We start from the raw sequence: 23,619 nt of genomic DNA on the forward strand, positions 1-23,619 counted from the left end.
AAGAGAACACTCCCCACCCCCCACCCCCATTTGTGGAGATTTACTTGGGTGACTGGCAATCCTACCAGGCACTTGACCTCTCTCCTAAGCTTTCCTCCCAGGTCTGCACCAAAATCCAAAAGTGTCTGCCATCACCTGGAATTGAGCTCATCTGAAGATGCAGCACCATCTTTATACCCAGATCAACTGCCCTTCCAGGCTTCCTCTTTTTTTTTTTTTTTAAAGATTTTATTTATTTATTTGACAGAGAGACAGCCAGCGAGAGAGGGAACACAAGCAGGGGGAGTGGGAGAGGAAGAAGCAGGCTCCCAGCAGAGGAGCCTGATGTGGGGCTTGATCCCAGAATGCTGGGATCATGCCCTGAGCCAAAGGCGGACGCTTAAGGACTGAGCCACCCAGGCGCCCCCAGGCTTCCTCATTTCTGACAATGGGACTATCACGTGCCTTCTCTAGAAACCTTGGAATTATCTTTTTCATCTTCTTTGGTCCCCCAACAACACTGGCCAGTCCCAAACTCTCCACTCTCTCATTCCTGTGTTGATACAGAACACCCGGGCAATGCTATGCACAATTTCCCAAGTCTTCCTTCACTTCCTAAACACTCCAGGTGAGCAGGCACAGCCCGAGGCTCACCTTCCTCCTGGCCACCTACCTGCACTCTGCCGGGCCATGTTACCATGACCCAGTGTATTCCAGCTGTTCCAGGCAGGCAACCTACATGGGTTAGGTAGCCACACTACATGGAAAGCAGCCACCCATGGACTATGGATGTGAGTCAGGAGTAGTGAGTGGCTGGGGGGACTGTCACCAAGCCCCGAATCTCTGATTCCATCCAGGTCCCTGGAGGCAAACCCACTATCTAGTTCTGTGGGGACCAACCAGTCGAACCGGGGCTGGGGCCAGAGAGGACTTTCCCAGGGTGGAAAACTCAGTAAGGAATTTGTCCTCAGCAGCAACGATCTGCAGGTGCAGGAAGAGAGAAAGGGGTGCAGGGCCCAAGCCCCAGAAGGGCAAGAGCACTGGAGGCAGCCCAGGCTCGGCACTCAGTGAAGGACAAGCAGATGGACACACACACGGTCAGAACTGTGCCCCACAACCCACCCTGGCGGGGTTAGAAGTCTTCCGTCACATCGTTCACAATTCCAGCGGCTATCTATGCTTTCTAACGTCACAAGCATCCCAGTTTAAACACCCCAATACGGGAAGCATCAAGGGCTATGGACTGGCTTGTTGCCTGCATCAGACTGTGGGAGCGGGAGCGGGGAGGGGTCAGGCAGACAGCGGGGGTGCTTACTGGGAGGACCCACGCAGCCAGGCCTGAGAGTCAGTCTGGGGGACCTGGGGTTCTGCGAGGTGGTGAAGAGGAGGCAGTAGTCCACAAAACGGGGAAGCAGGAACAGAGATGGTAGATCAGGCCTCCCTGACTTTGAGAAAATAAACAAAAACTGGCTCCCCCCAAGAGTGAAGACAAACTTGCTGCTCTGTTTACTTCTAACATCTGGCCCAGGACAGCGCAGGGACCGGGCAGCAGAGGATGTGGTTTCCCTGTCACAATCAGGGGCTGCAAAGTCTGACAAAGGAGGAACGTCACTCAACAGAGCAAGAATAAGCTGCCAGGGGCACCTGGGTGGCACAGTCCGATGTCTGGTTTCGGCTCAGGTCACGATCTCAGGGTTGTGAGATGGAGCCCGGTGTCAGGCTCTGAGCTCTGCTCCATGTGGAGTCGGCTTGGGACGCTCTTTCCCTCTTGCCTGCCCCTCCCACCTCTCTCTCTTTCTCTCTCTCAAATAAATAAATCTTTAAAGAAAGAAAAAGAATAGGCTTCCATCTCCCCTGCCAACCTCCAGTCTGCCCTTGGGTCCCCCCTGAACAGCTCCCCCACCGTACCCAGACTTTTACCCCACGGTAAGGTGGCTCCAGGGAAAAGCCGTTGGAAGCAGGGAAAGCTTTTCTAGGCACCAGGTCAAAGGAAGCTGTGCTTGGCACGCGAATGAGTGTGCACAGTGGAGCTCATGGTCATGGCAGCCAAATACAAATGCAGCCTAGAGGGTGGACTGCTGGGAGTGACAGAGACAGGCTACTCCAAAACAAATGCACTAGGGGTTACTGGGCCCAGAAACTGACTCGGAGGAAATATGCAGCACCTGAAGTTTGGAAGGAACCCCAGGGGCGGTCCTGTCCTCGCTCCCGCCCAGTGCGGGGAGCTTTCCTCTGATGTCCCACCATGTGTGCAAGGGGCCCCACACATATTCACCGCCCCATCTGGCAGCCTACTTCAGTGCTGAGCAGAGATCTTTGTTAGAAAATTCTTCCTTACCTTGAACAGGAACTGCTTCCCTGCAGCTATCCTAGCACACTCCCCACCCCCCTGGAACAGCCAGAGGAGTCTACTCCCTCTGCTGTGATGATGTCTGAGGTTAGGTGTGCTTTTTCCCTGGTGTCTCTCCTCCTGGTTGACCTTTAACCGACCCCTTCCTGAGATGTGGTTTCCAAGCCCAGCACCATCCACTTACTCACCGGCCTCTGTTCTCTCACTGTCAAAGTGCGTCTTTTTTTTTTTTTTTTAAGATTTTATTTATTTATTTGACAGAGACATCGAGAGAGGGAACACAAGCAGGGAGAGTGGGAGAGGGAGAATCAGACTTCCCGCTGAGCAGGGAGCCCAACGCGGGACTCGATCCCAGGACCCTGGGATCATGACTGAGCTGAAGGCAGATGCTTAACAACTGAGCCACCCAGGCGCCCCTGTCCACGTGCGTCTTAAACACAGCGCCCCCTCCTCCCTGCGCCCCACCCCTCACCCCAGGCATATGCAATTCAGGGGATGTGGTTTGACCTCACAGAGGAAAACAGGGCCGGGACTGGGCTCTTGCATGTGGCAGCCAAATCTTCTGACGGCCTCACATTAAGCCTGTCAGTCCCCAGATCCATTTCATAGTGACTTGCTTACACAGGGACCACAGCAGAGCATGGCCAGCGAGAAGGGTAGCTTCAAGAATGTCCCTACGGGACAGTGCCGGGGAGGGCCTGAAACGCTGGTTCCCGGGAACCTGAGAAAAGCTGATGTCCCGCTCGGCTGTCTTGGGACACGGGGATGGAAGCTTGGCCGAATGTGGGCTGGCCTGCTTGTTCGGAGGACACACAGCGCTCTCCAGTACACGGTGCTCACAGCCTGGGATCAATATGCCGTCCCAGGGGCATTTTCAGTGAGATGGAAACACTAGCTTTAAATGACTGGGTTTTCGGACCTCAAGGTCAACCTAATTAAAGTGAATGCTCAGGCAGCATGAAAGTATTGATACAGCCCGTGCGTCTCCGTCTCCAGCCGCCCACTCCCTCATTGCTGGAAAAGAGCCACCATCTGAAAAAGCGTCTCGCCACAGCACTGTGAGCAGAAGCGCTGAATTATGAGTGAGAAGGCAGATAGCAGAGTTCCCATTTTACAGAGAGTGAAGCCAAGGTCAAAGATTAGTATGCTCACTCAAAGAGCTGGGCTCCATCAGCGCTCTGACCGTGGGACAGCACTAGAAGTCTCCCTGGAAAGTCCTTAGGGCTGACCGAGCCACGTCATAACCGTTTCCTAATAAACAAGAAACTCTTCGCTCCAGAGAAACAGCACGTGCAACCGTGTTCCCCTGGAACCGTTTCTGTCCTCCTCTGTGGGAAATTGTCGTGTTTCCTTAGATGAGGATTTGCTGTCTTTGGAAGCACAGGCCTCCCACCCCTTTGCTCCTGTGGGACCACAGCAGTCAGCAGGCACTCTAACGTCAAGATGAAGGACTCCGGCCTTGGAGCCAGGTGAGTGGGTACAGTCCCATCTCTGGCTCTGTCATTTCTAGCTGTAAGACCCTTGAGAAATGTTCCACCTTCCAAGGCTTGCTTCTTCATCAAAAGGGGACAGCAAAACCACATTCAAAGGGTGAAGTAAAATAAGCCCGCTGAAGTACTTGGCATGAAGCTTGGCTCTCACAAAGCACGGAACCAATGGTAATCAATAACATCATCAGCAGGGGAGACCAAGAGGCAGAGAGAACAAGGGGACACCCTGAAGGAGAAGAATGCTGCGATTCCGTCAGTAGGTCCTAGGGGCCGGCTCCGTGCACACTGCTGTGTGCTGCACTGGTCCCGCAGAGTGTGGGACGAGCACCTGTCTTCCAGCCGGGGTGATGCTCACGGGACAGGTGCTGTGGCTCATGCATCGGGGCATTCTCACAGCACCTAACACGGCGTCCTGCACACGGTAAGTCCTCCACAAGTTTTCAGAATAATAAAACACTGCACACTACCCTTTCGGGCAAGCACTGGGAAAGAGAACAAGTTTGGGGGAGGAAATGAGGATAGAAAGGAGGCTGACCTGACCAGCCAGCAGGCAGACCCCACAGCGGATCTGAGCTTGGGGACCACCAAGTCTGAATTCGAACACATCAGGAAAATGGAGGTTAGTTCTGTGATTGGCTTCCCCAGTCACGCTGATATTCAAGTCTATTTCTGTCACTTGATGACAATAATCATGTTCCCATTAGTTGTTTTTCCTGCTTCCATCCATACTTTGCAATGAACATTTTTTTTTAAATCTGTTCTGTGGTTAAATCTAAGGAGGGCAACAGTGTAGTATTTCTTTCCTTGGGGAAAAGAAATCTTGGCCTGTGAGTCAGAATTTAGACATTCCATTCGAGCCCAAGCCCAACAAAATGCAACAGATCTTGTCTGATGTGGAAAGTCCAATTCAAATGGAAGACGAGAAACATTTGGAATGTATGAGGCTGAACCACATGAAGTTGCTATTTTTTTAGCAGAAACTATTAGTAGTCAAGTATCAAATATTATTGATCGTCAAATATCAGTAACTTCATATGGTTCCCGCTCATGTTTACAAATAGGTGGTTTATTACTTTCTGGTAGATCTGCAAGCTCAAATCAAACTCCCGAGGATAGGGGCTTTTTCCCATCTTTCTTTAGTTCTTCCCACCACACCCGCCACTGAACACTCACTACATGCTCAATAAATACTTCCTGAGATGGAAAGTATTGCCAGCTAACGATACTTCTGGTTCTCTTTAACAGATGCTTATGAAGCACTGTAAATGCCATGGAGGCAGCCTGGTCCGACAGGAGGGTGGAGGGGCTTGCGGCCAGGTGGACCTGCAGGTTCCTGAGCTTAGAAGCATAAAGGAATCTGTGAGAACAAAGCATCTGTTTGCTCGCCAAATGTTTAAGGAGGGCCTTTTGTGTGCAAGGCAATGTGCTGGGTGCTACGGAAATGCAGTGGTGAGAAAAGAGATGGGGGTCCCGGCCTTCAGAAGGCTTACTATCTCAAAGGGGAGGCAGACGGTCACTCAAGGAGTGGCCCCAATACACATAAAATGGTAACTAAAGTAGATGTGACCAAGGGCCTGGCACTCTGACCTCATGAGGACGCTCCATCAGGCTTCCTGGACACACAGACAAGTGGAGGTCTGAAACATACGCAGGCAGAGACTAGACATTCAAAGGAAAGTGGTTTGGAGGTAAGAAGAGTGGGATGAAGAGGTGAAGCAAAGACTTTTAGGGCAGTGAAGCAGTTCTGTATGGTACAACAATGGTGGATACAGGTCATTGTACAATTGTCCAAACCCATAGAACGTATAACACCAAGAGTGATCCCAGAGGTCAACTATGGACCTCAGTTGACAACGATGGGTCAAGGCTGGTTCACAGATTGTAACAAATATACTACTCTGTCTGATGGGGGATTTTGATGGGGGGGTGGCTAGAACAGGAAGGGGGGCAGGAGGAACAGGAGGTATATGGAAGCTCTGCATTTTCTTCTCTACTTTGCTGTGAACTTAAATCTGGTCTTAAATAAAATAAAGTTTATTAGTAAAAAAAGTGAAAGAAAGAAAGAAAAGCAGGAACACAGGAGAGGAGTATTGAAAACAGAGGAAACAGCAATGTGCAAAGGGCCCTACATGAATCACAGTAAACAGAGTCAAGGTCACTGTCGAGGTCACTGTGGCTGGAATGCAGAGGCCAAGGGTAGAGGTTTAGGGAGAGAGCAGGCCAGGAGAGCCCAAGAATCAAACCTTGTCTCTTTTCCTCTTTGCCAATGGACATTAAAGGCACCGAGAAGCCCACAACTTGAAATGAAAAGTGACATCCTAACCAGGTATGGAAATACAACCTCAGTCGTGGAGTGGGTCTCCTACCCTCCCCAGGATGATTCTCCCCTGCCATCAGTAGCCGAGTGAGCCCGGGGTGAGAACACCCTCCAAACAAGCACTACGGGCTTCTGCTAGAAGACCGAAAGAGACAAAAGCTCTCATCTCGCCCTGGTGACAGTTCTGAGTTGGAGCTCAGTCCGTTCCCACCCCCTGTGTCAACAAGCAGCTGTTGGCAGGGCAGCCCATACCCAAAGCATGGTTCACCGGCACCGGGCAGAAGGAGGAAACATCGCCTCAGGGACCGAAACAGTCACGTGATTCAAAAATACACAGGAGACCACAAGGATCTGCAAAATAGAAAGCCAAGGAGAATCTTCACCACCTCCGGCAAAAAAGCTGCACAGGCTTGGGCAGACGCCTGCCCACCCGCACACGGGGCCCCTAATGCTTCCCTGGGCCACGGCGAAGTTCCAGATTTTTCGTGGTGTTTCCCTGAGACACTGACCCAGAGGAAGAGCATGCACGCTGGGGTTGGAACAAGGCCCCCAAACTGTGGAACAATCTGCTAGCAGAAGCAGCTCACGCATGCTGACGGATAACCCAGACCGTGAGAAAATGGAACAGGATAGGGAGTTCCTTCAGGTGACATGAAGTGTCCGGGATGGCTACCTTCTTCGAAGAAGTCCATACATCTCTCAATCTTGTGCTTGGAAAAACCACACAAGTCTGAGGTTTAAAAGAAATCAGGCAAACAAGTTTAAAAAAAACAAAACCCCCAAAACCTCAATCAACTCCAGGGGAGGCTGGGAGAGAGGAGGGCTGAGTGGACTGACTCCAGGCATGGGGAACTCCCGCCCTCTACGGGTATCTGTCCCAGCCAGTCCCAGCCCAAGGCTCAAGACTGAACACGGAGGACACAAAAGCAAAACCGAGAGCTCTGAGCAAAGGGGGAGGGGCCGCAATGAGTCCTTCATGAAAAGTAGCACCAACCGGCACCTCCAGTCCCAACTCCCTGCATTTTCCTGATGAGCGCTCTGAGGCCCAGAGCAGTCGGCTGGCCTCCACGGAGCCAGTTAGCAGCAGAAGAGGCTGAGCCTGAACAGGACAGCATGACTCAAAGCAAGGTCCTCCCTGCTCCGCACGGCACTGTCACTATCTCCCTAAGCACCAGGCACCAGCTAACAGTCAGGGCATGGGCTTTAGAATCAACCAGATCTGGTTCAAAGTCTGGCTCTACCCCTTACTAACAGTAAGTTTCACGAATCCACTACTCTGTTCCCTTCTCGGTAGGTGGGGACAGCCACCACCACCAATACCCTGAGGGACCCGCTGCTGTGAGCGTCAGAGAGAATGTATGCAAAACGCCTGGAGCATGGATGAGGGCTGAGCAAGGGCAGCAAGGATTTTGTTTCTAGAGGTCCCCAGAATTCGCATTCCTGCAGAAAGCCTTGCCACAGTGAAGCTGTCCCCATCCCCATCCCCCCAGCAATTCTGGGGCTGTGGTCTCCGTTTTAGATTAGAATGTTCTCACCAGCTAAGGCATAAAGGGACCCAGCCCATGCCACAGACCTTTTACTCAGCATGTAAACTTACTTTGTTTGTTTTGAGACTGACTCATCCACCTATTTCTGGGAGGACATACAATGCTTTAAAAATTTAACACACAGTACAAAATTAGAGAATCAATATTCAAACAAAGTCTGTGGAGGATAAACGCTGGGGGGCTAGAAGCTGAAGCCAAAAGGGGAATGTGCTGGGTTGCACGCATCTTACTTTCTGCCTGATTGGAGAAAGCAGCCCCTAGAATCCCATGCGGCCAAGCTCAAATTTGCAGGTCACTTCTTTAACCACGAACAACCACAAAGTGGTGACTGGCAACTTGGAATGCAGCGCTCCTGGACCGCCCCTCCCTTGTCTCCCCAGGCCAAGGGCAGGCCCAGCTCAGGGAGAACAGGAAAGCAGCCCTAATTCCAGTCTGAACCACTCATCACACTTCCATCTACATAATTTCAGATTAAACAACGTAGAGTCAACTTCTAGAAAGTCCTGGGAGAACAATAAAAGTGGTAATGGGGAAATTATTATTCTGACCAAGAAAGGTTTGAGCACAGATTTCTAAGTAAAGATAAGAAATTAAGGGCAGTAGCATTATTCCCTTATTCAAACTAGCCAGATAGAAGCCACTGGAAAAAAATGCCTGCATTGATGACAGAGGTGTGCCTTAACTGTGGATGCCTTTTAAATGGCCTGTCACAGTAATGTGACCTGCTGGGGGAAAAGACTTGTACGTGCAGCATCAGGGTCCTTATCCTATATGGAATCCTAAACAGAAACGGTTTCCTTCTTTTTGGAAAGAAAAGCTTTCCAAGAAATATAAAGTGGGCCACAGAGGTGGGATTTAAGGTCAGGCATGAGAACATTCCATAGCCCTAAATCCCAGAAGTTGATAACAGTATATCCCAGGAAAAGCAGGGCGAGAATGAAACCAGAACAAAGAGCCCCCTGTGAGCCGCTTAAGCCTGCTATCAGCTCATCCCCAAGGGCTCAGGGTCGTTCTCTGCTGGGGGTGGGGGTGGGGGTATTGATGGCGGCACAGCGAGCTCCAGCCCTCAAGACCCTGCTCTCCAGGCACAGCTCAGGGGCCTGCAGCTTCTGTCAAGCTCAGTTTGCAGGATTAAGTGGAAGGGCCTTTAATCTGCGCCAATCAGGAGGCAGCAGAGGGAGGCCTGGGTGGTGCAGTCGTTAAGCCGTTAAGCGTTTGCCTTTGGCTCAGGTCGTGATCCCAGCGTTCTTGGATTGAGCCCCACATCAGGTTCCTCCGCTGGGAGTCTGCTTCTTGCTCTCCCACTCTCCCTGCTTGTGTTCCCTCTCTCACTGGCTGTCTCTCTCTCTCTCTGTCAAATAAATAAATAAAATCTTAAAAAAAAAAAAAAAAGGAGGCAGCAGAAAACTCAGTAAACTAAGTCAGAAATGCTTAGCTCTTAAAAAAAAAACCTCAAAATCTAATCATCTTTAAAAATCTAATATTGAAACAAATGATATCTGGGATTCCCTTCAAATAATGAGAGAGAATGGTGAGGAACACAAATGAAACAAGATTGGCGAGCAGTCGGCCACTATCAAAGACGGACAACAGGTACATGGATTTAATTCTGCTGTTCTCTCTACTTTTGTATGTTTGAGATGTTTCATTCTAAGTAAAAAAAAAAAAATCAAACAAAAGCAATGTGAAAATGTAAATATAAAATTAAAATCCAGCCAAGAAAACAAAAAACCACAGAGTCCTATAACCAGAGACAACTACTGTTAACGCTTCGTTCTATTTGCTTCCAATCTTTTCTACATTCTTCTTTCTTTTGTTTGCAAAATAACATCGTATGTCTATACTGTTTGTCACTTGCTCTCCACTCCTCTATTTATCTTGAGAATTATTCAAGTCCTTAAATGTCCTCTAAGGTTACGATTCTTACATAGTCTTTCATCAAAAGGTGAGCCAAAATCTGTTTCCAGTATTTGGCTTCTGTAAGTAAGGGTGTGGTGAACCGGGAAGGATGGTATTTCTCATATAGGTGATTCCCAGTAACAAAGAAATTTCCGGATATGTCCCCAAACATAAACAGACAGCACCCAGGAAAAGGAATAGTAAGGGGGAAGCTGCTGGCTCCCAGACTACATAATTTCAAGCATTTATTAACTTTCCAGGTACTTGCTATTGCAAAGGCCATGGTGGGAGGAAATGTCAACAGACATAAAACTGAAACATGCTCATAAAGTTGCCTGTCAGGGAACAATAATTCACACACCAGATCCATGCAAGGAGCTCAAGAAACCTGCCAGCATCTCTGAAATGCCCGAGCCTTGAAATACTATGTTTCCAAAGGCAAGATTTGCATGGGCCTGGGGTGGTATGGGAAGGCTCTGTGGGCACAAGAGTGGATCCGACAGCTTCTCCGAGACCACTGTGCCATTCCGATTACGCTAACAATTAACATAACTAGACATTGCTTGGTTCTATCACTGCGTTCCTTCCCCCAAACCTTAAAGATGATTTTCTCCTCCCAAAAAAGAAAATACACAAAATTCTCAGGATGGAGAGTTGAGAGGGATCTTGTTTTCTCTGCACTATTTGTCCCTGCCAAGAAGTAGATTAGGTGGAATATCTGTGAAGACAATGCCTCATACGATCGGTGTCTGAATGCCAGACAAAAATGTAATTTTTCTTTCTGAAGCAAATCCATAAGTGGCCCATTTTGTGACACATGTAACAACACAGAGCTGAACACATTCTAGCTCAGTTCCATCTGGTCTTCCCGGACTCCTACAAAGCACCGGGAGCCTCTGAATCAGACTGTGTGGCTCTGGCCAGCAGCTGGGAAGGTCACACTGCGGCCATCCTGGAGAGGGAGCCACTGCGAGACCTTCTCTAGGGGTGGCCCCAAGGACATAGTGAATGACAACAGAGCTGCAGTGGGACCAAGAAGAGGACCGAAGGAGACTGTGCTTTCTTCCCATGTTTCCTTCCCTTTATCCCTCCCTGTCTACCATTTCAGTTTTTTATTTCAGAAAGGACAACTGTGGCTCTCTTATCACTCGGGCAAGGATGGAGTGGAGAGAAAGTGAGTCTGTCACACACTGAACACACGCTCTCTGAGGGCAGAAACTATGTAAGTAGACAATTGAGTGCTTAGCACTTAGTACATGAGTAGCGGCCTCTCCAAACTGAGTCCTGGTCCCCTTTCCCAGCCCTCCCCCAAACACAGGAGTCCCAACGATGGCCCTATTGCTGAGCCACCAAAATTCTCAAGAGAGCATTACCATTTACACACGCTCTATGATGACTATTATGGAAAAATTATAAAAGTGTGTGTTGGGATAGCAAATTCACGATTGATTAAAAAAAAATCTTTTGTTGTTGTTACAGAGTTGTTTTGACAGTAGAAAATTAGTTTAAGAATAAGTTATTACCTAACAAGTCTTGGGGAGGATGTGGAGAAAAAGGAACTCTCACGCACTGTTGGTGGGAATAGAAACTGGTGCAGTCACTGGAAAACTATAGGGAGGTTCCTCAAAAAATTAAAAACATAAATACCATATGATCCAGTAATTCCACTACTGGGTATTTACCCAAAGAAAATGAAAACACTTGAAAATATCTATGTACCCCTATGCTTGCTGCAGCGTTATTTATGATAGCCAAGATATGGGAGCAACTCAAGTGTCCATCCATAGAGGAATGGATACACACACACACACACACACACACACACACACACACAACGGAGTATTACTCAGCTATTAGAATGAGATCTTGCCATCTATGACAATGTGGATGGACCTAGAGAGTATAGGCCAAGTGAAATACGTCAAAGACAGATACCACCTGATTTCACTTATATAGAATCTAAAAAACAAAATAAACACACAAAGCAGAAACGGACTCATAAATACAGAGAACAAACTAATGATTGCCAGAGCAGAGGGCCATGGGGGGATGGGCAAAATGGGTGCAGGGCAGTGGGAGACACAGGCTTCCAGTTCTGGAAAAAGTAACTTCCAGGGATAAAAAGGTCTGGCACAGGGGTCTAGTCAGTGGTATTATAATAGTGCCGCATGGCGGTGGAGGGTAGCTGCACTTGTGATAAGCACAGCAGAACACACACACTTAACGAACCACCATGTGATACACCTGAAACTAATGTAACATCATGTGCCAGTGCTGCTTCAATTAAAAAAAAAAAGTTATTATCAACCTTCCATTTATATATTTCACGGAGATTGGAACCTCTCAAAGCATGAGTTCATTTCTGACCTAAGTCTACGTCTTCCCTCTGGATTCATGTATCACAGAAAAAGCTGGAGAAACACAAACAAATAGAAATGCGACGTAAGGTGACATGCAAGTCTCTTCTTCAGCTGGATTCCCTAATACAGCAACCTCGAAGATTTACCAAAATTGGGCCAGAAAGCTCAACAAGCTCCTATGCACAGGGCTTGAACTTTACTTTTTTCCCCTGAAAAGAAGCAGAAGAGCCTAAAGTATAAACACAGAACAGCTGTCTTCTGGCAAAGACAGTGTCCCATCGCACACAGCCGCACCCCGACACAGGGACATGCGCCAACCCCGACCCATCACCGAGCCCCAGCTGATTGCACTGCTGCAGATCTCCTCGCCATCCCTGAGCTCAGCCTCTGATGTAAGAATGGACAGGAACCGCAGGCTGGGGTGGCTCAAAATCTGCCATCTCCTGCAGGCGGTGCCAACACCCGCCCACACGCAGGGATGAAACCAGAAAGAAAATTACCTTGCAGACAGCCGCCTGGAGAACTGCGTCAAAGCCGCCCTCGGGCGCATCGCGGTTCCGGGACACCCTCTGTTTGCGAACCTCCTCATTGAAGCTGTCAACTCTGTCTGTGAGAGGCAGCAGATGGCGGAACCCAAAGGACGGGACGCAGTTTGGAAATAACTTGTAACTGGAGAGAAAGAAGAGAAGAGTCACTTTCCAGCACTGTAGGTAAATCTTAACCAAGTACTCTGTCTGTTCATGGAGTGTGTTCATGGAATGCCTCGAGCAGCACTAATCAATATTCACCCAGCCCCTACTGTGTGCCCCAGACACAGAGTGGAGCGCACCAAGAGAAACAACACGGTTCTCACTCTACAAACATCAAGGCCTAAGCTACAGGAAAGTCAGCACATCCAGGCTGTTAAGTCAATGGAATGGAAAAATGGTTCAAAAAAAGTAGAGATATTAGGAGTTTACTGTGGTCAGAGGATAACGTCATGGAGGAGTCCTGCCGTGGGCCTTGAGAGATGCAGGGGACCAGTGGCACAGGCACCGTGGTCTAGGCAACACAGCAGGGAAGGCTCCTTTGGGCTGCGGAAGGCAGGCAATGTCAAGTAAGAGCAGCCTGAACAGAGGTACTCATGGGAACCAGCTTCCCACATCACCTCTACTGCCGCCGTATGCTTAGGGTCACATAACCCCTTTGTGCCAACCCACTCAGAGACACTGCGACATCCTGGCACACGAGCAAATGTTAATGGAGCAGGAATGAAAACATGCTTTCTGCTACTTCATTCATTTGTAAATATTGCAGTGATAAGTAATCAGCTTTCCTAAATGCGACAGAAATCATTCAGAAACTAACCACCTTCAAACGGAAAATTAGATCTGGCAATTTGGGAAGAGGCAAGGATGGCATCTCAATAGCAGGTGAATGCCGCATCTTTCTCCGGCAATACTGGACGATCTCATCTGCAGTCTGTAGTAGAGATCCCAGTGTTAGGAGTTAGCTGGACAGTGAGGCGGTCAGGGCCAGGGTCTCCGACAAGAAGATACGGAGTCAGGACGGCTAAAATAAAACAGCATGACATCCTGTTTTGCAGCTTAGACGGGACCGCACTGACATTCTGCTTTGCAGCCTTTGCAGAAATGACTTCTGCAAAATGTCCTAAAATAAGACAATTAACCACAAAAGCATTTGTCAATATCACAGGCAAGGGGCAGTTAAGACATAAGCCCCCAGATGTCAGCAAAAAAGACCATCAGCACGTGGACATTAACCTAATAGGGAGACAGATACATGACTGAAGCCCTGATTGGCATGACTCAGCACACCCTGACTGCTTAAGAAAGTTCTGCAAAAGACCTCATAAAAACCCTCAAACTTGGAAACTCCGAGGGCAACCCACTCGGGTCCCCCTCCCTCTCTGGGAGCTTTGTACTCTTGCTCAGTAAACTGTTTTGCTGCCCACCACTCTCTGTCTGGTCTACCTCTTCATTCTTTGAAGCGGCGTGACCAAGAACCCAGCACTAAGGGGACACAAAATCCTGTAGCACCAAGTGGCCCCACACCTGCAGGGAGTTAGATCCCAATTATGGATCTAGGAGTCTCACCTTGACATAGGATGAGAGGCCTTATACTGTTTCACAAGTGGATTCTCTAGGGGAGAGGGGGGACGGTCCTGGCCACAGGGCAGCACGCATGCAAGAGCCCTGTGGCAGGAGAGAACACAGGGAGCCCGAGCACAGGAAGGCCAGTGAAACTGCAGGGCGGGGAGCGAGGGTGAGGCTGGGCCAAGGGGAGGCTGGGAAGGCAGACCTAAAGAGACTGCGAGGTTTGTGGCCATGTTAAGGAAGCCTCTCTTTCAGAATAAAAGATGAAAAAAAACCACTAATGGAGAGGCATGGGGGGAAGGCTTTATAATCCAATTTCAGCCACGTGCATGGGAAGGGAAACAGGCTTAGCAACTGCTAGGGGATCCGGCCTAACTGCCGCCAAGCAGCAGCAGCCAGGGCAGGTCTGCACAGGCTCCTTTTCTCCAGGCGAGAGACAATCTCTAGGTTTCTAAGAGGCCACCCCATTCTTCCGCGGGACCTGCCGCGCCAGCTCTGTCTACGAGTCCACAACAAACCAGCTCTGCACAGTTGACCCCACGGCCAAAACGGCCTCAGCTCTCCCTGGACAGGGGGCAGGAGCTACATGCTTCCCTTTGTTTCACTCCCTCCTTCTTCCCCAAATCTTCACCTGCACCTTGTGCTTTCTAGAACCCAGGCCACCCAAACGTTTTATTCCCATCTCATTCTGCCATGAAGAAAAGGCCATGGAAATTATATTCCCAGCTGGAAGAAGGAAAGGAGCAGAGGTCCCGTCAGTAGTTCTTATAACTGGACAAGGGACAGATGCAGGAGGAAGTAACCACACACCGACTCCCTTCCTCCAAGCTGCTACACCTTTCTGTGTGGTTCTGGTCCACCATTTAGGACTTCAGGCGTGGGTTTGTCATCCCAGTTGATCGGTGGCTTAAGGAAAGGGAGGAGAGGAGAATAGCAACTGTCGTGCAATGAGAAAGCCGGAGAAGCTGTGAAAAGCTCACCAAAATGAGCTTAGCGTTTTTTACCTTTTTCTTTCGTTCCTGCTAGCAACATTAAGTAGATATATTTTTACCTGGAGAATTACTATTAAATAAGCGGGAACTAGATAATGTGTTTGCCAGAGAGAAGGCTTCATGGCACAGAAATTCCTATAATCAAATCAGTCCCCTCCTAGTGAGAGGAAAACGGCTTTGTCACACAGATCCCACTGAATGTCTCACAGTCACTAAAATATGATGTCCTCTGCGACTAGTTATTTCATTTAACCCCTGGAAGACCTGAGAGAACTGAAGGTCTGGGTGTTTGGGGGTCTAGTGCTGGGGAACGCCCAACCCCCACCCTGCATGTGCCCGGAGAGCCCTGTTTAGGGCCATGTACGGGCAGTTACTAAATTGAGCACTATGAACCGAGAAGATAAATGAAGTATATAGGCTTAAGCTGCCTGGGAGGAGCGTGTACATATGAAAAGTGATCGCAATTTTGAAGACACAAGGTCCAGGCCAATCCAGAAAACAATCCAAGGCTTCGGGACAATATTATGGGATGAACTGAATGGAAAGAGCTCCCCTCTTACTCTAAATATTTAGAACTGCTGGATAACATAAAATTTTTCAAAATGTTAGTACGTAAATGTTAATGTGGAAGTTTAGCAGGGAAATCCCAGGTGCCAGAAAGGAAGGGAAAAAATCGTTCAACAAATGAGCGCACTTAGGAGACAGGTGGGGCTGGAGCGAGAGCTCAGGCCAAAGAGCTCCCCGGTGTGCCACGACCGGGCGGAGGTCCTAAGGGCTGGGGGTGGGAGTCAAACAGGGATGCATGAAGCCCTGGAACGGGGCTCTCCGCAGAAAGCTGAGCACTACAAAGAGCTGCCTTGTCACCAAAATCAAAGATAAAAATTCCAGCCACTAGCCTGGGAAAGAAGCAAAGAAGATCCACTCCCTGCCAAGGGTGAGATGAATCACCCATAAAAATTGTGAACTCCAGGCCCGAGCAAGTCAGAATTCACTAGAACCCCCAACTGAGAGATGAACAGGAAAACTAGTCCCACAGAGACCCAGAGGATCTCAGGGGCAGCTAGCATACACGCGCCCTTCAAGGACGCAGAGGGGCTGAGATCCTCGCGCGGAAAACCACCGCGGGCGAAGAGGGGCTAACGATGAAGTTCTGGACCCTGCAAGAAAGAAGGCACTGTGAAGGAATGTCCACAAATGCACCAGACGGGATGATTAAGACAGCAGTCCAAGACACAGAGGTAACAGAATGATCTCAAGTACTGTAAGACAGGATATTTAAGACATTAAAGGAGAGGAAAGAATAGATACCAAAAGCTAAAACAGGATATTATTAGAAGGAAAAAAAGTCAGAAGGCTCTGGAAAAAAAAAAAAAAAAACAGTATCAAAAACATAAGTTTGGAATAGAACCAAATAAAAAATACAGTCTGTGAAATTCAAAAATGAAACCTCAGTGTATGGATGAAGCAACAGAACAAAATGGTAAACGAGAAGACATCTCCTATTACGGACATTAGCGTTAGAAAACGAAGGCGGGGGTCAAAGAGAAAACGTCTGAGAATATTCAAGAATAAGCATGTATTCTCAGGCTAAACAAGCAGACCAGCTTCTGAGCAATGTAAATACAAGTAAATTCAATCTAGACACGTGGAAATGCATATTATTATAGAATGTGAAAAGCACAGGAAAATATTAAAAGCCACGGAGAGAAGGCAAACCATTAGATGGACAGCAGACTTCTCTTCAGCCACAAGATATGCCAGAAGACAACGAAATCATACCATCAAGGTGGTGAAGGAATACTGTGACCCCTTGGAAGAAATACAGGAAGGGTAAGAAAAAACATAAATGATGAAGGACGAAATGTGTTATATCGCACAGATTTTCGCACGTGCATTTCCATTTGTGTGTGTGTGGCGAGAACATTTAAGATCTACTTCTTAACAACTTACAAGTATACAAGTTTATGTTCCAAGTAAAGCATCATTAATGACCATCACCGTGCTGTGCATGACGTCCCCAGAACAAATTCATCTTATAACTGGAAGTTTGCACCTTTTGACCAATGTCTCCCTGTTTCCCCCCACCTCCCGGCCCCCAGCAACCACCACTCCACTGTTTCTATGAATTTGGCTTTTCTAGATTCCACATATAAATGTATCATGACATGTACTTCTTTTCCTTTTTTAAAGATTTATTTTTAGAGAGAGAGAGAACATGCAAATAAGTGCAGGGGTGGGGAGGGGAAGAGGGAGAGAATCTTAAGCAGACTCCCCACCGAGCCCGATGCAGGACTCGATCCCACAACTCCAAAATTACAACCTGATCTGAAACCAAGAGTCAGACGCTCAACCCACTGCACCACCCAGGCGCCCCAAGCCATGACATGTATTTCAACAACAGCCTGACACCTCTAGTAAAAGAAAATGTATTCAGGACCAGAGATAACATGCTGCATTAATCCTTCAGATCCTGTATCTTTTCCCAGTGAACACCACATGACTTTTCCCAGTGACACTCTTCCTGTTACGCAGAATAGCAATTAAACAATTCTTTAATCTGATGATTAAATTATATGATGTCTTTTTTTCTTATTATGGCAGCCCTGGTACTACTTACTTCAGTTCTGGCATTTCTAGCACATTCTAAGATAGGAAGGGATGAATCTAGGACTTTGATCCTTTGGCAGAAATGTCTGGAGCGAGAGGAGGGACAAACCTCCGGAAAGCCCCATGAAAAACCGGCGCTCTTTTCTCTGAGGTGTCCTGCATAGGTGGTTAAGTCGCTCCCTCCTGACTCTATCTTCCCAGAACTTCCAGGGGGCTGCTGCTGTTTCCACTCGCACAGGGGAGAAAAACCCAACGGAAGGTGCCACTGGAGCTTGAGAAGAATCCTGTGACTTTCCCCTGCACACCAGCAGAAGGAAAAGAATAGGCAAGGCTCACAAACAATGTGCACCGAGCCAGGGATGAAAGGCAAACAAGTGAGGCAGACCAGCTGTGACAGGAGAGTAGGGACAGCGGGGGCCAAGCATGTGGGTCAAGCCCAGCGCTATCAGACCATTAAAACTTCAAAAGGCAAACAGAGCACACACAGGCTGGCTCAGACCCAGGAATGGCCGCCTCGCGCCGCTCTCTCCACGAGCAGTGGGAAGCCCCGAGACCCGGGACACACACATGTTCCGCTGCCTGGCCGTGGGGAGAGCGATCTCAGCCTATCTCACCGAGCCACAGTGACTCCTTGATGTGGTGGCCAGCTTGGAGAAGAGAGATCTGCATAACTTCGCCTGGATGTTTCCTGCAAAACTCCCATTCTTCACTAGACTGTCTTGCGAGTCTTTCAGCACGCGTGTGCTTGCGGTGAAGACCTTCACGGTCTTCAGTTGGTTCTGCCTTCTAGGGCTCGGAGAAGGACTCTGGAAAAGCGGCGTGTAATAACCTTGAATATTCGAATGCTGAATTCCCAGAGCCAGTCCTTCATCCTCTCCAGGCTTCCAAGCTAGCATATCTCACAGTGAATGGAGGGTCGCTGGAAAATGACCGTGGAGACACACCCTGTCCATCTGCAGACAGGGCCCAGAGAGCAGAGGTAAAAAAGCAGCAAACAGAATCACTATTCTTGATGAACTGAAAAAAGTTTTGGTGTTTTGTTTTGTTTAAAGATTTTATTTATTTGACAGAGAGAGAGCACAAGCAGGGGGAGCAGCAGGCAGAGGGAGAAACAGACTTCCTATTGAGCAAGGAGCCCGATGGGGGACACAATCCTAGGACCCTGGGATCAAGACCTGAGCAGAAGGCAGACACTTAACCACCCAGGTACCCCCCAAAAAGTTTTGGTTAAGGCGCTGTTGCACCTGATAAGAAGCAAAACTCCAACAAGAGGACATTTGGTACTGAGACTCGGCTAAAGTGGCCTTGGACACAGAACTGGACTAGTAACACCAGCAGCCACCTGGGGCCAGGAGGAAGCTAGACCAGCTCATGATGACACCTAGGCCTCTTTGCAGTTAAGGAACTTAAGACTCGCTTTTGTATTTAAACCTTTTTCTTATTTATTGATTTTCCCACCACTGTGTCAGTTCCCAAGCCCTAAGGAAAGATCTAAGGGAAGAGCTGAGGGAGCCTGAAGGAGAGTGCACAGAAGATCCGGAAAGATTAAAGAGAACATCCATTACCAGCATAAACACCACCACGTCCTGACCACCCAGCCCGACGCAGGGCTGGGAGCCGTTGAGAATGCTGAAGATGAGCCGGGGAGCTGGGCAGCTTCAGGGGCTTAGGAACAGCTCTCTTCCTCCCTGGGGGAGGCCAAGTAACCCAAGAATCGAAACTGCCACCATAAGGTAGAAGGGCATGACGGAGAGCTGCCACGGAAAGCAGCTCAACCCTCACCAGATTTTATACAAGCAAGAAATAAACCCAGATGGTGCCGAGCCACTGAGATTTGGGGACTGTTACAGCGGCATTGCCCACCACTGCCCTCAGGCAAGCACCTCGGGGGGGTGTTGGGAATGGGTATTAGCCTTCGGATTGGACTCAGGTAAAGCATCCGTGTTGTCATGGGATTCAGATGGGGAAAAGCAAGCACTGTATTACTAGGAATGCAGACTCTGAAGACGTTTGTCTTCACTCTTGCCCCAAGTTCACCCCTTACTAGTTGTGTAATCTCGGCTTGGCTGTTTATTCGAAGTGACAGTTTCCTCATCTGCAGAGTGGGGCTCACATCTGCCACAGAGACCTCAAAAGACTGTCATGAGATTTACGTGAGATAATCCATATGGTGCAAAGCATTTCGTGCGGTGCCTGACACTTGGTAAGAACCTAAGTCTTAGCTGCTTCTTGTCTAGTAACTATGCTGGGGCCTTACATCCCAAAGCCTGACTGAAGTTGAATGTGGGGATGCGAAAGAACGAGCTGGAAGTGACCACTCATTGTCATATCCCACATCATCCTGACATTTCATGGGAACAATTGCAAGACTAGAAACAAACCAGCTCTGTAGAGGATGCCGTAGGGGAGTTGGAGGCCATGACCCTCCACCCCCCACACACAAATACACGATGGCAGAGTCCTATTCGCTGATCCTGCTTCCTCTTCTTCTGAGCGCAGCTAACCTAGTTTCCAGCCTCCTTGTTAGAATTCCGTTCTGTCTGATAAAATGCAGGAACAGAAGGGGCAAAAGCCACTCAGCCCTGGCCCATAAGCTCCACCTATGAGCAATCATCCAGACACAGTGACCTTAAAAATCACATGTGGCAGATGAAGAAGTACAGGGTGGACAGAGCCTGGGTCCCCGAGTCCCTGCTTGGAAGAGAGGTGTCCACTGACCAGGAGACCCATCTGGATCTAGGTAAGCAGAAAACACTTTTTTTTTTTTAAGATTATATTTATTTGACAGAGAAAGAGCGTGTGTGCACGAGCAGGGGGAGCTGCAGAGGGAGAAAGAGAAACAGATTCCCCTCTGAGCAGGGAGCCCGATGTGAGGCTCAACCTGAGACCTTGACCTGAGCCGAAGGCAGATGCTTAACCGACTGAGCCCCCCCCCCCCGGCGCCCCAGGAAATAAACTCCCACCGTGACGTACTTTGGATTTGTTTATGGTGGCAGTTAGAAATTCCTGCTCTCTGATAATCTGTCAAATATTTTCCAGTGCAAGTTGGAAAAAAAGTCATACCTTTAAAACACAGGATTTCCATTTCATTTTGTCAAGGTAAGTTATATTTACATAAACAACAAATAATTCGCTTATCCCCAAGCACCTCAGTCACGCCAAGCAAGAGGAAAGTTTCCATTGTTCTCCTGCTCCCGGCCTGAACGCCTGGGTGTTCACTTCTCGAGAGCATTGTCTTCACGTAGAAAACAGTGCTGTGACAGACAGGCAGGAAAACAAATGGGCTATGATCATTACACCTTCCTACAGCCTTGCAACAGTTCACGTCTCCACACAGAGGGGGTGGGACAGAACTGGGTCATAGTCAGTCAGTTTGAACGCCGAAGTCTGTTCCCTCACTGCCCCCAAATATGCCTTCCCTAGTCCTTTCTTTGGGCTAAGTTTTCCTGCTACTCCGTTCTCCCACCCTTAAATACCCAGCAGAAGGACGACTGGTCACTCACCCGATGCATGGATTGGTCTGGTACCTCGGCGCTGTGTAGGAGAAAGGGGAGATGTTCTTGTCTACAAAAGACCCGAACCCCAACCGGAAGTTGCTGGTGAGCTTCCTCATCTCTTCAGCGAGCTTGGTGCCCAGGTTCCGGATGTTGTCCAAGTCATCCTTCATGGACAGGGAGAGGTCCATCAGGTAGTACAGGTCCACAGGATAATCCTCCACCTGTCGAACCTGCAGCTGGAAAGTCGTCTTGTCACCTGTGCCAACGAGAGGCCGTGCACATTAGAGGTCATCCAACTTGCTGGGGGCTGAAGGCATGGATTTCACTTTCAAAGCTGGTCCCCTCTTACTTTTCTTTAGTGACTACATGCCTCTTGGAAGAAATATTTTTACTGGATGTGGAGTAACTGAAGAGAACACAGCTCGGAGGGGGAAGTTCTAGGCTCTCCTTCCAAATACTTGGCTCAGGATTTTTAGGAAACTCTTTAACAACTGGTCTCCTCAGTGGTGTTCTGTTTTGTCAGCAAAAAGGGCAGTTGCTGTACAATGAACCGGACAATTCCATGGACACAGATTAGGTGACAATCGCCCACCAACCACACACCGACTTCAGAGAAAGGAGCGGCCGAATTGGAGGAGACTGTAAAGGTGTGAGTGAAATAGAAAAGAGGGAATAAACTAAAGGAGGTCCGGGCATGAGTGACTATGAAGTGAGGTGGGAAGAGAGAGGTACAAGGCAAGGGGATTGGGGACACACGGTTACTTAACATACCTCCAAAGGGCAAAAATACTCATGCTTCTGCCACATGTCACCTTTTTCTATGTCCCTAGCCACTTACAGACAATAGTAATTAGCTCTTGGGCATATTTGACATTTTGGGATATCACAGACACAAATCATTATCATCAGAAATTATATGTATAAATACAGGTAGACAGATTCCAAATTTTAGCATCATCAAAATGAAGTGGGGAAAAGAGAAAAAGAAAAAAAAATTACCAGATTTGTCTACCAGCTACAAGAAGAGAAAATAATTTGGGTTCCACAATAAGAGTCAGAGACAGAGGAGAAGGAGGAATTAATTCAGAGGGAAAGAAATGAAGAGGAAAGCCAGTGCCTGGGAGGCGTGGCCTCTGCTGTGTCAGCTCCCAGGTTTACAAACAGGCCCAGGTCGGCGCAACAACCCGAGGACTCATGCCAAGACAATGATCCTAAATCATTTCCTAGGCTCTAAAAACACATCGTTTAGAGCCAACTTCAAGAACAGTCATACCAGGTAATTCCATCTGCCCTTGAGCTTAGTCGTTTTTTCAGAGGCACCAAGAAGTCCGTAAACTCTCTGGGCAGGAGAGCTGTATACACATGTGAAATCTGGTCAGACACGCTGTGTGTCCAGACGTGCAACAGTGAAGTTGGCCTCTCCTACCCAGCGGGTCCACGCCCGGTCTGCCGGCACTCACCTGCCAGGGAAGCCCATCTCTCACCTCAAGCTGACAAGCAGCAAGCAGAAGCCTTCTTGAACTTGCAGGATAGGGACCCCAATCCCGTGTGCTCCCTCTCCTCCTCCCACCCCAGACAAGGCATGCTGCATTAACTAGACCACAGAGATTCAGAAGATCAAATGGTTTCAGTCCAAGTTCCAGCTCTGTCCCTTGACCAGGGGAGCGGCCTGAGGCGCGGTGTCCTCGGCTGTACAATGGAAATAGCAGCACAGCATGGACTAAGGCCATGAAGCAGTCATGTGGACAGCCGTGTTTTGTAAGCAGCAAAGGCCTGCATCAATGAAGTATAATTATTATAATTACTATTTGTTGCCTGAGTGACACCACCAGGCCTGCTTCCCTGGACTTGTCTTTGCGTGTACTGTTCTAGCTTCCTCGAGACTGACGTAGTTTGGGTTGCCTGTTGATAGGAGCCTATTTTTAAAAACCATCAGAATCTGACTCAAGCAGAGGAATGCTGGAGATTTCTTCCAGAATGGATTCTGGACGGCTGCAAAGTCTGCCTCTGGTTCCCATCAGGCAGACAGAGCAGGTCCCAGCACTGAGGCCCTCCCAGCCCTGGATGACACATCACGTGGGGAAAGGGCAGGAGCCGGGAGAGACTGGGGGAGGGGAGTGCCTCCTTGGTCTTTGCGTGGGCAGACCACAGACCTCCCACCAATGGGCGGAGCCTGAGATCACGTCTGCTCTGTCCAATCCCACGATCTCTTTGCAGAGGCTTCTACATTTTCTGTCATCTGTGCTTTTCCCCCAAAGTTCCCAACTACATCTTCTTTTATCCGGAATCCACCTTTGTGGACTATGAGTAATGCGCTAATGAGCACTTGAGGACCTGGAAAGTCGGGAACGGGCTTGGACTTGGGGAGGAACCTCTGGGAGGGAAGAGGGTATCAGGCTTGGAGAATGAGAGCTGGGTTGGAATCTAGACCTTGTCACCAAGAACCCGGGAGACTTCAGGCCCCCCTAAGTTCGCTGCTCAGCTT

At 48.8% G+C, this 23,619-nt stretch overlaps 1 protein-coding gene across 4 annotated transcripts in view; it reads right to left on the reverse strand.

Moving 5' to 3' along the window:
• ITGB5 (integrin subunit beta 5) overlaps positions 1-23,619 on the reverse strand; it is a 118,367-nt gene that overhangs the window by 61,601 nt on the left and 33,147 nt on the right. For all 4 annotated transcript variants that reach the window (XM_040621350.1, XM_040621349.1, XM_040621348.1 and 1 more), the window contains exons 4-5: positions 21,141-21,390; positions 12,443-12,611 (exon numbers count right to left, since the gene is read on the reverse strand). In XM_040621350.1, the coding sequence (XP_040477284.1) occupies positions 12,443-12,611; positions 21,141-21,390 (419 nt within the window). The remainder of the gene's footprint in view (positions 1-12,442; positions 12,612-21,140; positions 21,391-23,619) is intronic.

Source organism: Ursus maritimus, unplaced genomic scaffold (assembly GCF_017311325.1).
Source record: "Ursus maritimus isolate PB19 unplaced genomic scaffold, ASM1731132v1 scaffold_4, whole genome shotgun sequence".
In the NCBI taxonomy this organism is placed as follows: domain Eukaryota; kingdom Metazoa; phylum Chordata; class Mammalia; order Carnivora; family Ursidae; genus Ursus; species Ursus maritimus.